The sequence below is a fragment of the Panthera onca genome, chromosome A1 (genome assembly GCF_046562875.1).
Source record: "Panthera onca isolate mPanOnc1 chromosome A1, mPanOnc1 haplotype 2, whole genome shotgun sequence".
Classification (NCBI taxonomy): Eukaryota; Metazoa; Chordata; class Mammalia; order Carnivora; family Felidae; genus Panthera; species Panthera onca.
This window is the reverse complement of record NC_138339.1, coordinates 141,792,625-141,811,370: the sequence shown is the minus strand read 5'-3', so window position 1 is coordinate 141,811,370 and position 18,746 is coordinate 141,792,625. Positions and strand designations below refer to the sequence as shown.

Genomic DNA, 18,746 nt, shown 5'->3' with positions numbered 1-18,746 from the left:
GTCAGTACCAGAGCCTAACACGGACCTTGATCTCATGAACTGTGAGATCATGACCTGAGCCAAAATCAAGAGTCGACACATAACCAACTGAGCCACCCATGTGTCCCAAGGGGTTTTATCATGAATGGATGTTGTTTTACTTTGTCCAATGCTTTTTCTACATATATTGAGATGATCTCTTATTGATGGGATGTATCACATTGATTGGTTTGCAAATACTGAACCACTCTTGCATCCTGGGAATATTTTCCACTTGATCATGGTGAACAATTTTTTTAATGTATTATTAGATTCAGTTTGCAAGTATTTTGTTGAGGATTTTTGCATCTAAATGCATCAGAGATACCGGCTCGTTGTTGTTGTTTTTTTGTTTGTTTGTTTTTTTTTTTTTTTTTTTTTTGTAGTGTCTTTACCTGGTTTTGGTATCTAGGTAACACTGACCTCATAAAACAAATATGGAAGTTTTCCCTCCTCTTCTAGTTTTTGGAATTGTTTGAGAATAAGGATTAACTCTTCTTTAAATATCTGGTAGAATTTGCCTTTGAATCCATCTGGTCCTGGACTTCTATTTATTGGGAGGTTTTTGATTACTGATTCAATTTCATTGCTGGTTATCAATCTGTTCAAATTTTCTATTTCTTCTTGCTTCAGCTTTTGGTAGATTTTATGTTTCTAGGAATTTATCCATTACTTCTAGGTTGTCCAGTTTGTTGGCATATAATTTTTCATAACATTCTCTTACAATTATTTGTATTTCTGTGGTGTTACCAGTTACTTCTCCTCTATCATTTGTGATTTTAAGTCCTCTCTCTCTCTTTTTTTTTTTGGTGAGTTTGGCTACAGATCTCTCAACTTTGTTGATCTTTTCAAAGAACCAGTGTGGGGAATAAGCTTAGAAATTCCCTGGACTTACACCAATGGGTTAACAAGGCATAAAGAATTAGAAAGCCATAGGATGTTCACACCCAAGTTTGGGTAAACAAGATTAGATAAATAAGTATAGAGAAGGTGGGGCCAAAGCCCCAGTATAGAGAGAGCGGAGGAAAGTCCCCAATAAAGAACATATGTATATGAAATAACCAAGATTAGGTATTCAGGGCGGAAGTGCCCCCCCAATTTAGTACCATAGCAGAAAGCTGCTTTAACAGGAGGAAAGGACCAAGTTAGCTAAACAGGTGAATTGGACTGTAGACCACTGCTGCAGGTGAAGCTGCCCAGAGCAGAGCTGATTAGGGCTCTAATCAGAAAAGGTACCTTGTTAACCCTGAGGTTATTTGCTCTGTCTCATCCCCGGGCTAGCTAAGACAAACAGAGGTGATGCCTCATGTCCACTGTAAACAACCTTCCGCCCAGCTGCCCAGCGCCAGGATTTTGTTTCGTATTAACCCAAAGGCCTAACCCCCCATATTTTCAAGACCCATTTTTCCTCACGTCCATGAGTTAATGTTCACAGATTTATTGTCTCTTTGTGCACGTCCATCACCATGTTTGTAAGCCTTCTGATCCTAATAAAAAAGAAGCAAGGACCCTTACTTGGGGCTTTTGTCTTCTGCACATTAGCCTCTCTCACATTTAAATCTGCATCTGCTGTCTTGTTGGACAAGAAAGAACTCCAGACCCAGAGTCTACAACAAATCGGCTCCTGGTTTCATTGATCTGTTCTACTGTTATGATGGTTTATGCCAGTAACTTTAAAAAGCAATATAAAAAGTACTTGATCTGTAGACTCACATCATACTGTCTTTAACAATGAACCTCACCATACGTGTATATTATGCTTCAAAATAAATAATAATGCTGGCGTGACTCCATCACAATAAACAAGACATTTTTAAATGGTTTATTTCACCATTGCCTCTTCCTTTTGAAAATCTTTTCGTGTGTGTGTATGTTTTATGGGACACATCATACGTTAGTATATAATAAATATACATAATCATAGATAAATATATATACCTATTAGAATTTCACCCTACGTGTTTTAACTAACTGTGGTATATAATCAAAATAATTTAAGAATCACTGGCCTAGAAATAAGCTTGTTCCAACTATAGGTTTTACAATTAAGAAAATTTTCAGTAACTTTTATTACAATTAAAGAAGACTTATGAGGAGGCAGATCCCTGGAAAACAAAGCCATGTGTCCAGAGAAATGACTATACAGGGCAGACATATAAAGCCCCTACTAAAACTGCAATGCCAAAGTGACAGATCAACTAACACTGAAGACTCTTACCATAAAAATCACCTACATTCAGTTATCCTATTATTTATTTTATACTTTATCCTCTTCTGTAGAAATGAACAGTTATAAAAAAAAATAGCAAAACATCTTTCTTAGCAAATTAAGTCAATCACTCTTTCCTCTGTAAGCTTTTATTGTATACTTTCATAATTTGTCTTAAATATTATTTAGACATATTTTCTCTTGCACTCAGTTCACTACCAATTTTAGAGGAAACAATCTCTCAATCATTTTCTATGACCTAAGCTACGCATTTATTGGACACTGGATATTGAATAAATAATGACTGAATGAATAAAGAACATCTAAAACTGAGTTTCCAGGTCCGTGTGTAATAGAATTTTGTTTCTTATCCACTGGCGAAGGAAAGGGAACTGCATGAATGTCCATTCTGACAAGCAAGAATTCACACTAAAGTGGTCCCAAGGACCAGCTATCTTCATTAGAGATATCTTACAAAGAATAGTACAGACTTTAGGGGCATCTAGGTAGCTCAGTGGGTTAGGCATCTGACTCTTGATTTCTTTTAGCTCAGGTCATGATCTTATGGTTCACTGGATCGAGCCCTACGTTGGGCTCTGTGCTGATGGCATGGAGCCTGCTTGGGAATCTCTCTCAAAAATAAACAAACTTTAAAAAAAAAACCTTTAGGGGAGCCTGGATGGCTCAGTTGGTTGAGCATACGACTTCAGCTCAGCTCATGATCTCACAGTTCACAGGTTTGAGCCCTGCATCAGGTTCTGTGTTGACAGCTCAGAGAGTGAAGCCTGCTTTGGATTCTGTCTCTCCCTTTCTCTCAGCCCCTGCCCCACTCGCACACTCTCACTCTGTCTCTCAAAAATGAATAAACGTTAAAATAAATAAATAAATAAATAAATATTATTTAAAGTACAGATTTTATATACCTGCTTCATTAAGGAAGTATTCTTCCTAATTTTAATTTATATGTAATTTTGCATAAATTCTCAAAACAGAACTGAGAAGTTTCTTTGATAGAAGAGAGAAAATGTGTTACTTAAGTACTTTGAGAGAATATAATAGATCCAACAATAGCATTGCTAGGAATTTACCCAAGGCATACAGGAGTGCTGATGCATAGGGGCACTTGTACCCCAATGTTTATAGCAGCACTTTCAACAATAGCCAAATTATGGAAAGAGCCTAAATGTCCATCAACTGACAAATGGATAAAGAGGATGTGGTTTATATATACAATGGAATACTACTGGCAATAAGAAAGAATGAAATCTGGCCATTTGTAGCAACATGGATGGAACTGGAGAGTATTATGCTAAGTGAAATAAGTCAGGCAGAGAAAGACACATACCATACGTTTTCACTCATATGTGGATCCTGAGAAACTTAACAGAAGACCATGGGAGAGGGGGAGGGGGAAAAAAGAAGTTACAGAGAGGGAAGGAGGCAAACCATAAGAGACTCTTAAATACTGAGAACAAACTGAGGGTTGATGGGGGTGGGGGAGGGGGAAAGTGGGTGATGGGCATTGAGGAGGACACCTGTTGGGATGAGCACTGGGTGTTGTACGGAAACCAATTTGACAATAAATTATATATATAATAAAAAACAAAAATAAAAAAATAAAAAGGACTTATAAGTACTTAAATCATTAAAAAAAGAGAATATAGTAATACTACAAGATAAAACACTGATTTTGATGCCCTAAGAAAGTGTTTGTCATCAATATAACATTTATTTGTAGCTGCAAAGTGAGTACTTTTGAAAGCCCAAGAATGACAAAATCTCTATCAAGAGGCAATTTATTTGTGGTGACCTATAGCTCAACACATGCAAAATTATTTACTTGCCCTTAATCTCTGAACCTAGAAAAAGAGCTACTCTAACATAGAAAAAGCTAACTAAATGTAAAATAGACCAATTTCATAAATAACAATTCTGATATTTCAGGGAAGAGGCAAAAAAAGAGGGAGAAAACGGGAAGAAGAGGGAAAGGGGGTAAGGAGAAAGAAAAAGAAAGAAAAGAACGAGGAGGAAAAGGTCAAGAGGAAGAGTTTAATGCTAGCCATACACTTTTATGTTACAGGCACTATCATAAATACTTCCCCTTCATTTAATCTCAAAAAAACTGTCAAAGACAGGTAGTATTACTGTCCTAACTTACAGATGAAGAAAGCAAGGCTTAGAGAGGTTAAGTAGCTTTCTCAAGAAAGGAGAGCTGGGGCTAGAACTCAGTTCTGATTCCAAAACGCACACCATTGAAGCAATCCATTTTGTGGATTATGTATATGAGCATTTAACAATCAGTGAAAAGTTTTACCATGTAATTGTACCTCGCTTCCCTAGGCCTCAGAAGGCCTAATGCTAGCATTAAAACATTTGGTGGTAAATAAACCTGAGTCTGAAAGAGACGACCAAGAAGGAAGCCACAGACAGCTACTGGTGTCATGGAGAAAACAGAAGTCAAAAGAACAAACGATTCAAACTTAGAAGGCAGCAAAACTTATGGAAATGGGTCCTGGCAAGACAGGGTACTTGAGCTGGACATTGAAACAGTGTAGCATTTCAGAAAGAAGGGATGAGAGAAGAGCATTTGGTACAGAGGAAATAAGAGAACAAAGGCATAAAGCAGAACATGAAAAACACCTGTTCGAGGGACGCGTTCCAGGTGGTTAGAAGAGAGGGTATGGGAAGGGTACGGTGGAGGAAGAGATGCAAAGGCTTTGGATGACACACTAGAGCCTCGACTCCACTGTGTACCTGAAATACAAGCATGGAAGGTCTCCAGGAAAGGAATAAAATGAGCAGACCCAGATGTTAAAAATCTAATGACCTCGGGGCACCTGGGTGGCTCAGTTGGTTAAGGGTCTGACTGTTCATTTCAGCTCAGGTCATGATCTCACCGTCTGCAAATTGAGCCCTGCATCAGGCTCTGTGCTGACAGTGCGTAGCCTGCTTGGGATTCTCTCTCTGCCCCTCCTCCTGGCTCACACACGTGTGCGCACACACACCCTGTCTCTCAAAATAAATCAATAAACATTTTTTTTAATCTAATGACCTCTGTTTGAAACGGAACTGGAAAACAGTTTGGCGACTCCTCAGAAAGTCAAACACAGAACTACCACATGACCCCGCAATTCCATTCCTAGGTATATACCCAAAATTATTGGAACAAAAACAGATATTTGTGTGCCAAGGTTCACAGCAGCACTATTCACAATAGCCAAAAGGTAGAAACAAACCAAGTGTTCATCAACAAACCATTGTTATTTTAACAAATAAGAAAAAAAAATGAATGATGGATAAACAAAAGTGGTATATACATATAATTTAGCCATAAAAAGGAAAGAAATTTTGATATGCTACAACATGGAGAGAACTTGAAAACATTCTAAGTGAAATGTCAGACACAGAAGGATAAGTATTGTATGTTACATGAAGAATCTAGAATAAGCAAATTCATAGAAATACAAAATAAAATAGAAGTTACCACTGGCTGAGCCGGGTGGGGGGAAGGTATGGGAAGTGATTATTTGATGGGTACGGAGTCAACATTGACGATGATGAAAAAAGTGTTGCGTACAGATACTAGTGATGGTTACAGAATATTACGAATGTATCAATGACACTGAGTTATACAGTTAAAAATAATTAAAATGAGGGGTGCCTGGGTGGCTCAGTCAGTTAAGCATCCAACGTCGGCTCAGGTCATGATCTCGCAGTTTGTGAGTTCGAGCCCCGCGTCAAGCTCTGTGCTGACGCTTCAGATTCTGTGTCTCCCCCCTCCCCTGCTCATGCTCTGTCTCTCAATAATAAATAAACGTTAAAATTTTTTTAAAAAAATAGTTAAAATGATAAGTATTATACATGTACATTTTAGCACAATTTAAAAAAAAAAAAAGTAGCCTGCCAGGTAACACGTCTACATAGGCAAAGAGTCAGGTATTTCTCCAAGAGGTTAACCCCTCTCGCCCTTTGCAAAGTCCAGAGACTCATTCTATAGCTTCATTTTTTTCCTCCACGGAACTCTGGAAGACTTCTACTTACTTCATTTCACTGCTATCTTTTTTCCCACAGCCTTCTCATGAGGCTTCCAGTAGAGAAAGCCAAAAAAAAAAAAAAAAAAAAAAAAAAAAAAAAAAAAAAGAGAGAGAGAGAGGAGAGAGACAGAGAGAAGCAAGCAAATAAGTGAACAGGGGAAAACAAAATAAATTCCTAATCAGTAATATCTTCTAATTTGCCTTTCTGACTGAAAAATGAGGACCTACTGACAAATAAGAAACTGACCTTAGGCAGGTAAAGGATTCAAGAAATAAAGGCTCAATCTTAAAAAAGACAGTAATTAAAAAGCTCTCATTCCAAAATAACTAAAAACAGCCAGGGAACAGGAAAAGAATCTACAGATTCAAAGACCACGAAGAAACAGCTCACTGGAAATATTTATTATATGCAGCAGGAAAACAAGAGTAGTCATACTGCTCGCTTCAATATAATCTTTTACTATATGGTGTAGGAATAAAAGTATGAAAGCCCCTCACTAGTCACCTGACCCTGAGAGTCTAAAAAGGAATAACTTTAAATCAAAGTTGTCTTATGTATTAAATTAAAATGCACAGGTAAAGCACTTTGTAACCTGTGAACCCTTTTTAAATGATACCAAATTTTCGACTAGACTACTTCTGAATATTTTTTCTCACTATATAAGCACGAACAGAATGATGAATTATTAATTTTGGGCAAATGTACTTTAAAAATTAATGTGCTTTGATGTTCTTTGAAGAAAACTTCTATCCATCAGAGGGTAATGATAGAATTCTTATTTTTCTTGGGGAAAATAAATCAAACATTTAGAAAGCTCTAACGTGGTTTTTAAAATTGGTCACTCCTCTTTGGAGACTTAATTAAGATTAAGAAAAAAAATTCCCTCTTAACATATATCATCTTTGCTCAACTTTGAACATATGATTAGTTTGCACAGTAATTTGTGAATCAGTTAGCTTTCCACATATATTACAAATGAACTACTTCAAAGAATAAACATATTTTCTATACCAATAGGAAAGAACAAATTAACTTCATACTTTTCTCTTAGGAATATGATACTTTTGATATGAACAAAGAATTAAATTTTGAAATTATCTAATTTTTTACTCTAAAAATCATCATCAAGAATCTAGTTGATTTTAGGGACTCCTGGGTGGCTCAGTTGGTTAAGCGTCTAACTTCGGCTCAGGTTATGATCTCACAGCTCGTGAGTTCAAGCCCCACGTCGGGCTCTGTGCTGACAGCTCAGAGACTGGAGCCTGCTTCGGACTCTGTGTATGTGTGTGTGTCTCTCTCTCTCTGTCCCTCCCCCATTCATACTCTGTCTCTCTCTGTCTGTCTCTGTCTTTGTCTCTCTCTCTCTCAAGAATAAACATTAAAGGACTCCTGGGTGGCTTAGTTGATTAGGCGACCGACTTCGGCTCAGGTCATGATCTCACAGACCATGAGTTCAAGCCCCGCGTCGGGCTCTGTGCTGACAGCTCAGAGCCTGGAGCTACTTGAGATTCTGTGTCTCCCCCTGTCTCTACCCCTCCCCCGCTCACACTCTGTGTCTCTCTGTCTCTCAATAATAAATAAACATTAAAAATTTTTTTAATTAAAAAAAAAACATTAAAAAAAATTTTTTTAATCTAGTTGATTTTAAATTTACCAAAATAGTTTGTTTTCTAAACCTAAGTGCTGATACCAATTCAATACTCTTAGTATATTCTAAAATAATTCCCTTAGGAATCACCATTTTTCACTTGTACCTACCAAACTTGCAGTCTGATTCACCCCACTGCTTAAGCAGACCAGTCACAATAGTGTACATGAGACCCAGAATCAAAAAGCAAATCCCTACTAGTTAATAAAATAAATCAAGCAGTAATAGCTAAGGAGCTATGGTGCCCTGGACAGATCTCGCCCAACCCGAGGTCATGACCAATACTCAGCTCAACCAATACTGCTCAGAAAGGTACTCCCTGAACTGCTAGATCTTTGTATTCTCAAGGAAGCCAGAAATCTGGATTTTTGAGATAAACCATCTTGATTTTTAACTGTTAGAACTAATTTAAAAGCTGGTAAAATACCAATTCGAAGCAAAACATCTGTTGGCTGCCAATGTGTGGTTCTTGCATTCTTCTTAAACACCTGCAGTCTCCCCTCCATCCCTCTCTCATGATTTTATCCCCACCACTTTTTTTCTCCAGAATATCCAAACCTAAAGAATAAGGAAAGGTTAAAAATTTCAATAAAGGAGCTAGATGTTGTTAAAAGGTATAAACTTGGAACTAGAAGATGAAGTTCTACAAATCAAATACACAGTATAGTGATTAGAGTCAACAGTAATGTACGATATGCAGATCTCCCTCAACTTACAACAGGGTTACATTCTCATAAACACATCAAAGCTGAAAATAACCTGAGTCAAAATGCATTTAATACACCCAACCTACCAAATACCATAGCTTAGCCAGGCCAACCTTAAATGTGCTTAGAACACTTATCTACTGTTGGGCAAAATCATCTAACAAAGACTATTTTTAGTAATGTTGAATATCTCACATAATTTATGGATTACTGTACTGAAAGCGAAAGACAGAATGGCTATATGGGCACAGAATGGTTGCAAATGCATTGGTTGTTACTCTCATGACCACACAGCTGATTGGGAGCTACAGCTCCCTGCTGCCATCCAGCATCATGAGAATATCGTACCACATATCGTCAGACCAGGAAAAAGTAAAAATTAAGAATTCAAAGTACAGATTCTACTAAATGCGTATTGCTCCCAGACCATTGACAAGTTGAAAAATCCTATGTTGAACCATCATAAGTCAGGGACTATACTTCAAATTTTCTGAGACTAGATCTTAAATCTTCTTTTTTCTCACCAGAAAAAAAAGATATAATAATTATGTAATCAAAGCTAACACTACCAGTGCTAATCATACTGCATTATATAAATGTATCAAATCTTACATAATGTTATGTCAATAATATCTCAATTTAAAAAAAAGGAGTTAGAGAATACTAAAGCACAGGCATCTTTTTACTAAGCTTGAAGTAAAAATACTTCAGTTTAAAGTTTTTTTAATGTTTTTATTCATTTTTGAGAGAGACAGAGACAGACAGAGCACAAGTGGGGGAGGGGCAGAGAGACAGGGAGACAGAATCAGAGGCAGGCTCCAGGCTCTGAGCTGTCAGCACAGAGTCCAACACGGGGCTCAAACTCAACTGCCAGATCATGACCTGAGCCAAAGTCGGACGCTTAACCCACTGAGCCACCCAGGCACCTCTGAACACACTTCAATTTAAAAAATAAGAAAATCAGGGATGCCTGGCTGGCTTTGTCCATAGTGCATGACACTTTAGTCCTCAGGGCCATGAGTTTAAGCCTCACATTGGGTGTGAAGCCTACTCTAAAGATAAATAAATAAGGGGCACCTGGGTGGCTCAGTCAGTTAAGCATCTGACTCCTGGTTGCAGATCAGGTCATGATCTCCCAGATTCATTAGATCGAGCCCCATGTGAGGTTCTGTGATGACAGCAAGGAGCTTGCTTGTCTCTTTCCCTCTCTCTCTGCTTCTCCCCCACTGACATTTAAAAATAAATAAATAAATAATAAATAAATAAATAAATAAATAAAAAATATGAAAATCTTGCAGCCTTGGTGGCTCCACTTCAACTAGTGACTACACCTACTCTACCAACAAAATCATAAGGCTTCTTCAGCAAACAAAGAGCCAGGTCAAGTGCTGGCTGAGCTCAGGAGCCAGATGGACTGGAGCAGAGACTGAATTCTGTTACCTAATTATTACTCCTTTCTCCTCATCATTTATCTTTAAATTTTACTGAATTATAAATAGCCTACAGTGTTATCCTGGCTTCAGGACTACAACATAATGATTTGACAATTCTACGCATTACTAAGGGCTCACTATGAGAAGTGTAGTCATATCTGTCACCGTGCGATGTTATTAAAATGTTATTGACTATATATTTCAATATATGCTGCACTTTTCAACTCTATGACTTATTTATTTTATAACTGCAAGTCTGCACCTCTTAATCCCCTTCACCTATTTCACCACCACCCACCCTTCACCTCCCCTCTGGCAACCACCAGTTTATTTTCCGTATTTAAGAGTCTAGGGGGTTTTTTGTTTGTCTCTTTTCCATTTGGTTTTTTTTAGATTCCACATATAAGTGAAATCAGATGATATTTGTGTCTGATTTATTTCACCCTCTAGGTCCATGCATGTAGTTGCAAATGACAAGATCTCTCTTTTTTTGGCAGAGAAATATTCCATTTTACATATGTACAAAAAATATATCACGTTATAATATTACAAATAATACACACACACACACACATATATGTATACACACATAACATATCCGTTATCTATCTATTTATAGATAGAACCTTGGGTTGTTTCCATATATTGGCTATTAAAAATAAAGCTGCAAAACACACAGGGGTGCATGTATCTTTTCAAATTAGTGTTTTCATTTCCTTTGGGTAAACACCCAGTAGTGGAATTAATGGATCATATGGTAGTTCTATTTTCAACTTTTTGAGGAAACTCCATCCTGTTTTCTACAGTGGCTTCACCAATTTACACTGCCACCAGCATGCACAAGAGTCCCCTTTTCTCGACATCCTCATCAATAATTGTTATTTCTTGAATTTTTGATTCTAGCTATTCTGTTGGGTGTAAAGTGATATCTCATTGCGGTTTTTGATTCATATTTCCCCGATGATGGGTGATGTTGATCATCTTGTCATGTGTCTGTTGGCCAACTGTATGTCTTCTGTGGAAAAATATGTGTTTAGGTTCTCTGCCCATTTTTAATCCAATTATTTATTTTTTTGGTGTTGTACCTTCTCGTTATTTAAAAGCTAACAATATCACCAACTCTAGAATGCTGTTATGAGAAATAAATAAAATATTGCATGTAAAATACCTAGGCCTGATAGGTAACCTTCATGTGGTCAGTGCTCAAATAATGTGTGCTAGGGGCACCTGGGTAGCTCAGTCTGTTAAGCATCTGACTCTTGATTTTGGCTCAGGTCATGATCTCACAGTCCTGTGGAGCCTGCTTAATATTCTCTTTCCCTCTGCCCCTCTACCCTGCTCATGCACACATATGGGCACTAAATAAATACATACATACATACTAAATATACTTGTGTGGTATATTATAATCGTTATAATTTTTTACTTTTGGGGGAAGAAAGCACTGGAGAAAGAAAAATTTCTGCCTCAGGGCCTGTGTCACTCTGTGTGCATGCCCTTGCCACTGTTTCCCTCCCTCAGACAAATTAAAAAATACTGCATATTTTGACATTATTCCATTATTCTTAGGACCAATGATTTGCAAGTGGTTTCTAAGTCTTATCCTCATACCCATGGCCTTATCTATAGAAGATGTATAAGTATAATTAAGATGCCTAGCATCTTTACTAGAATGAGGACTTAACTCTTCCCAGTCAAGACTTTTACCACCATATTACCAACCAGTTTGCATTTTTTTAATAAAATAGAATATAAATTATAACAGCTAAAAGCCACTTAATGAAGTTGAACTTGTGACAATCATCTAAATATAAAAATACTCCAGGGGCACCTGGGTGACTCAGTTGGTTAAACGTCCAACTTCGGCTCAGGTCATGATTTCACAGCTGGTGTGTGCGAGCCCCACGTCAGGCTCTATGCTGACAACCTGGAGCCTGGAGCCTGGAGCCTGCTTCGGATTCTGTCTCCCTTTCTCTCTGTCCCTCTGCCACTTGCACTCTGTCTCTCTCTCCCTCTTAAATATAAATAAACATTTAAAAAATTAAAAAATAAAAAATACTCCAGTGCTTGGTTTGTTGGTTCCTAGTACATTCAGCACAATTTTTCTTAACCTCCCTAACTGCTTACCTGGTCCTTCCGAGAGCAACCACTGCTAATCTCTACAGGTTTGCCTCTTTCCACTCCCTCCTTTCCACCAAGCTGTCCAAATACACTATTCTCCATACACTGTACTCCTGTACATCCTGTTCCCTCAAGAGGAACACACTCTTAATATGTATCCAGCAATAACAAATTAGTTTGGGATCTTTGAAAGAATATCCCATTCATGTTTCAGAGAACTTGTATTTCCAATTAGCAAGATTCTGCTGTGAAGTTAAAATGAGTTTGTACTTTCTGAATAAAACCAATTTTTGGAACTCCAAGACTATGACAATTACAGTAATACGTTTAGAGAAATGAATACTGCTTAAAGTAAATGGCCAAATAATTGTGACTTGCTGATCACTCAAATCTAAGAATGCATTTTGGTTTTAAGAACTATTATAAGCATAAATGTAGGTAAGTTCATTCAGGAAACTAGTATAACCCTAACAGCTTAATAAAATAAAATATAAAGAGCCATCAATTAGCTTATATTCTCCTGATAACACCTAAATATTCTCCAGACTTCTAGAATGATAATCTAACCAATTAAAATTAGTTGAACAGGGCACTGGGTGGCTCAGTCAGTTAAGTGTCTGACTTTGGCTCAGGTCGTGATCTCGCAGTTTGTGAGTTCAAGCACTGCATCAGAGTCTGTGCTGACAGCTCAGATCCTGGAGCCTGCTTCGGATTCTGTGTCTCCCTCTCTCTCTGCCCCTCCCCATCCTGTGCTCATGTTCTGTCTCTCTGTCGCTCTCAAAACAACAAACATTTTAAAAAATGTAAAAAAATAATAATAATAAAATTAGTTAAGCCAATTAAAATAAAATGCATACTGTGCCAAAGGGGAGAAGAACTTTTAAAAGGTACAAAATTTCAGTAGGAGAAGCAAAGTGCACAAATGTTGGAATGAATCATAATCCTAAAATATTAACTAAATGTAACTGGAAATAAACTAAAATCAAAGTCATTCTTATTTTCTAAAAAGGAGATTACGTTAGGGTGTAGGGATGGATGAAAAGGCAGAGCAAAGAAAATTTTAGGACAGTAAAAATACTCTATAGTATACTATAATAGTGGATACATATTATTATGAACTTTTCCAAAATCAAAATATGTACAACTCCAAGAGTGGACCCCAATGTAAAACTATGCACATTGAATTATGATGATGTTCATCCATTTTAACAAATGTACTGCTCTGGCAGGGGACGCTGCTAATGAGGGAAGATACCAGGGTGGAGGCAGAAGATAGGTCTCTACTCCTTCCACTCAATTTTGTTGTGAATCTAAGACTTCCCTAAAAAATAAAATCTATTAAGTGGAGCAGGGAGTGGACTGGAAAAACTATAAATCTTTGCTAAATGTAGGAGACTAATTTTCTTAAAAAAAAAAAACAAAAAAAACTATAGCATTTATAATCAGCAGTTCTAAATAGAGCAAAAACTAGATGATAAAGCTAGCATGATAATTTAGCCTTGGGTTTATATCTGTAATACTTGTCTTTTAGCATCCTAGTGACCCCTTTGCAGCACTGTTAAGTGTTATCTCCTAACACCTTTAGGGAGCTTGTTTAAATAAATTGTATTCATACACCCCTTCCAATCAAACATGCAGTCCCTTCTAGACACAAATTATTCATCCTCCTCAAAAGTCTATATTGAATGTCTTACTCTCGATAGTACATTTAGGAGATATAAACAGATCCCTACACTCAAGATCCCTTCCTCTGGGGTCTTACAACCCAATCCTGGGAAAAGCCCAAAAAGTCCACCATAAGATACTCCAAGCAATCAAGTAGTAAAGACATGAAAACAGTCTGGCTTTCTGTTCTCCTTCTTTGAATTCTTTTCTCTTCCCTGGATTCTTCTCATCTTTCAAATTTTAGTATAAATGCTATTTCCTCAGAAGTATTTCCTGATACCATCCTATTTTATGTCACAGCATCCCATTCCTTTGCTTCATTGTTTGTTTGCTTTTGCTTTTCTGTTCCATAATTACATATTTGGTTGCTGGTTTCTTATCTGTATCCAATAACAGTCTGAACAACCCATGAGGGCACAGAATGCACCATATTACCAAGAATCTGCAAAGCATTCCGTCAACACTGGTTAAATGAATGCATAGGTCTGGAGCTCAGGACAAAAGTCTGAGCTAGAAGTATTTGGGTATCGATCTTACCATGAAAACTGGTAAGATCACCTGCAGAAAATGTGTGGGGTTATAAGATAAGAGAATCTAGAATCAAGAGCTGAGGAAGCCCAACATTTAGATTTTCAGAATAGGCAAAGACGACGAGGGCAGACAAAGCAGATAAACCACAGGGAAACCAAAGAAATAGTGTTTCAAGAAGTCGGCATTCAACTTCAGAATGCCACCAAGAGATCTAGTATAAAAGAGAAAAAGATACAGTGGATTTCATCTGAGGGAGATTACTGGTGACTTTAACGAGAGCCTTGTCAGGGCTGTGCAGGACGTGATGACAAACTGCTGAGCTATTCATTCCCAGGTGAGGAAGCAGAGGCACCATCTAACCGTTAAGATTGTGGAAGGCAACAGAAAGACAGGTGATAGATGGAGACCTTCAGTAACCAAGCGAAAAGATCCTGAACACCCACAAGTTAAAGAGAATCGTGTATCTGAACAGCATGAAACGCAAACAAGCAGGGAAAGCAATCCTGAAGGACACCACCACAATGAGGTATCACTGAAACAACTGGGCATACTGTGAGCATTCAGGGCTAGTTATCGTTACCTGTTTAATAAATTGTCTCTTCATTAGCCTGTAAGTGCCCCAATCAGGGCAGAGACCATGTCTGTGTTCTCCGCGCCTGAATTCCCCAGATCTAGCACAGTGCCTGGCACACAACAGGTGCTCAATAAATGAATTCAGAATTCAGAAAAAACAATCTTAACTATTCTCCTAGCCACCTTGACTGTCTCCTCTAATTACTTTTGCTTTTTTTACCGTGAGATGACTATGTCACTCGAGCAGGAAAGTGTTCATTAATGTAAGCATTACTGTCATTACCTCTCACTTCCCGTATCATACTCTTGTTTGTCAACAGCAGAACTCTCATTCCATGACACGTTCAGTGTCCTGCAGGAAGTGAGGCTAAACGCTCATGAACCTGAGTAAACGGCTTCTTACTAAGGGCAATTTCACAGAGTGATTCCAAGGTCACCAGCGGACACACGCGCGGAGATGCCAGAGGCAGCGCCCCCCTGGGTGGAGCCTGAGTAGCCGCCTTCCCGGCAGGGGGCGCTGCAGCCTCCCCCGAAAGCCGCCGCCGGCCACGGTCCCCGCCCCCCCCCCCGCTCTGCGGTCACCTGCAGCGGCTGCACTCGGGCCTCCGCTCGGCGGGCTCCACCGGCAGCTCCCACAGCGCGTCCGCACAGGCGTCGTCCGCCTCCGCGCCCAGAAAAGCCGCCGCGGGCGCTGTGTTGCCCTCCGGCCCCTCCTCGTCGTCCGGCGTCTGAGACCTCGAGGGCCCACGCGGCCACGCGACGGGGTCCCCGGGTGTTCGCGCCTGTTTCTGCGGCTCCATGGCAGGCGCTCAGGTCCGGTTGTCACATTGAGTTCTCGCTGCCGCCGGGGGGCGCCACACTCTGGAGAAACCGCCTCGCGCCGCACGGCGTCACGCACGCAGGCCACGTACGGGGGGCGGGTCTCCGAAGCCCAGGCACGAGGTCCCGCCCCTCAGAGAAATCGGGCCGAACCTATTGGTCAGTGCTCAGTGAGCTCTTAGACCAGGAAGGGGAGTGTGGGTTGTCTTAGGAAGCAGGTGGGAATTAGGTACGCCTCTCCAGGAAAAAGGAAATCCCTTCGCAAACACCTAAGACTGCAAACCCATAATCACTCCTTTAAAAGTGAAAATTAAATAGAATTCTGCATTTCCCACCTTAGGATGGCAGTTTGGGAACTAAACTAGTTGAGTGCACACCACACTTGATACACATTGGATGTACTTGATAGCGAAAGGCCAAAAAAGGAGAGGTTGTGCCGACTGACGGTTGGTTTTTCCGCTGGTCCGCTTCATCCAAATTCTTGCTCTAGAAGGGCAGGGCTCTGTGTCATGTACATCTTGGTATTCCTCCTCGGCATCAAGCATACTATTTTGCACTAGACACCAAATGTTCAATGAGGCTTTTAAGTTATCTGGGGCCCCTAAAATAGGAAACAGAGGGCTGAGATTTTCTGGATGAGGGGGGAAAAAACCATAGAATGATAACTACCTTTCCCAAGTTATTTACAGCTTCTGAATAACAGCAATGTAGCCTGCAGTTTGTTAAAAGCAAAAATGAAGTCCACCATAGAATGAAAGCAGAAGTACTACTTGCCCAAAATGGGTGCTGATTTATTAAAATTTTATGTGACTTCTACCAGTATTCAACGTTTAAACAAAAAATTAGGGGCACCTGGGTGGCTCAGTCAGTTAAGCGTGGGACTTTGGCTCAGGTCATGATCTCACAGTTAGTGGGTTCCGGCCTGCCTCCAGCTCTGTGTCACAGCTCAGAGCCTGGAGCCTGCTTCAGATTCTGTGTCTGCCTCTCTCTCTGCCCCTTTCCCGCTTGCACTGTCTCTTTCTGTGTCTCTGTTTCTGTCTCTCTGTCTCTCTCTGTGTCTCAAAAACTAAACATTAAAAAAAAAATTAAAAATTAAACTTAGTTTTCATCAGTTCTTCAAGTTTTGCAATCACAATTATTTGATTCTAGAGCTATGAAGGAATTAAATATAAAACAAAGTAGATTTACCACTAACAGTAATAGAGGAGTATTGTGTATTTCTTAGGGTGTTTATTTCAGTGTGAGGTTTTCAGTCATCTTAAAACCAAGCTGATGAATGGAATACAGGGCTATTATTTTTAATTATTCTGCATTCTTTCCCCCTGGAAACAGTACCTCTCATCTCTTTTTGGAGTACTCTAAGAAAGAGAAAAAAGCTGACAGACTCACCTGGTGATGGATGTAGGAAGGGAGAAAGAACTGACGCTTAATGCCATCCAAAATTGTGAGATAATGAAAACCCAGAGACTGTAGAAAGAGAGGTGAATCAGAAAATAATGAAATATTGGCTGCAGATTTAGGTTGGAAAACCAATTCTTTAACTGCCAAAACTAAATTCTTGTGTGACAACCTTTAGACAACTTTTCTCTGGTTTCAAGATGTGAAATGTTCTCTTAAGTCATTTAAAATTCCTCCCAGCTGTGAGATATGTGAGGGCAAATCAGTCCTGACAAGCCTACTTCTATTTGGCTTTCCCTTTAACCCAATCAGATGTCTGGCTTTACCTTTCAAAGTAACCAAAATCCAGTCATTTACCTCTTGTATTACTTCTGCCCTGGTTCAAGCCCCCATCATCTCTTGCTTAGAATATTGTCATAGGTACATAAATGGTCTCTTGCTCCACCCTTGCTTCTCTATAAATCTGTTCTCCCAGAGGTTAACCAGAATCAAAGAAAACTCCCATGCAGCAGGGATGCAGCCACAGTTAGGAGAAAAGAGTCATTCAGCCCTCTGGAAAGCAAGAAATTCGCCCAATATTCAAGTTCGTTAACCCTGGCCTTGAGAAGCCCAAGGATATGTATCACCTACCCAGCAGCTGCTACTTTATGTGAGGTTGCCCTCCTGGAATAGACTCATGTCAGAATGAAGACCATCAGTGACCCAATATCTGGGAAATGCCTAGACACCAAGAAGGAGCGCGAAAGTTCCTTTAAGCAACACTATCAATTTATGAGTGCAGGAATGTTGCAAGATAATCTATTAAAATGCTAATTTGTTTTATCTCCCAAATCCTAGTAGGTAACCTGTCTTCTTTGCCTCAGGAGAGTGTGAATGGTAAAAACTGATTAGAGACATCACAATATCAGGCCACTGTGTGGGTGTATGTCTGTATGTGTGTGTTAGGGTGCCGATGGGTAAGTGCCCTTGGGTAAAAGCAAAAACTCCTATGGGAAAGATTTGTCCTAACTGGGAGTGGGACAGAAAGCAACCAAAGTCACATCCCCACTCCCACCATGTTCCCCAGAGATGATTTAACATCCAAATAGGACAAATGAGGGAATGATTTCATGTGCCTCTATAGAGGGGATGAACCGATTCCAGCCTTGTAAAGATCCTAATACTACCACCAGAATCCATGGGACCAGATAGTCAAAGACAATGGCATCTGACTGTGGCAAATGATGACAGACAGTTCCAGGAGCCTCCCTGAGGTTTCAACACCTGGTTAGATCCTTGAGACCCTGAATGTCACTGGTAAGGAAAATGTCCTCAATAATGTCTGGGATTGAACACCCTGTCAGCTCAGCAGAATGAAGATTCAAAATTGGATAAACTTTGATTTAAATGAAATAAAGATACAACATTTCCTGCTGTATTCACTTTCTATCGATGTTGTAAGAAAATTATCACAAATTTTGTGGCTTAAAACAACACACATGTATTATCTTATACTTGTGTGTTAGAAATCTGCCATAGATGTCATAGAGCTAAAATCTAAGTGGTGGCAGGCTGCAATCCTTTGGAAGCCCTAAAGAAGAATCCCTTTC

General features: G+C 39.3%; 1 protein-coding gene across 1 annotated transcript in view; it reads right to left on the bottom strand.

Annotated features, from left to right (window-relative positions):
- The window catches only part of DTWD2 (DTW motif tRNA-uridine aminocarboxypropyltransferase 2), a 116,207-nt gene extending 99,852 nt beyond the window's left edge, over positions 1–16,355 (bottom strand). The window contains exon 1 of the mRNA XM_060636314.3: positions 15,523–16,355. Coding sequence (XP_060492297.1) covers positions 15,523–15,740 — 218 coding nt within the window. The 5' untranslated portion in view covers positions 15,741–16,355. The remainder of the gene's footprint in view (positions 1–15,522) is intronic.
- Positions 16,356–18,746: the final 2,391 nt, after the last annotated feature.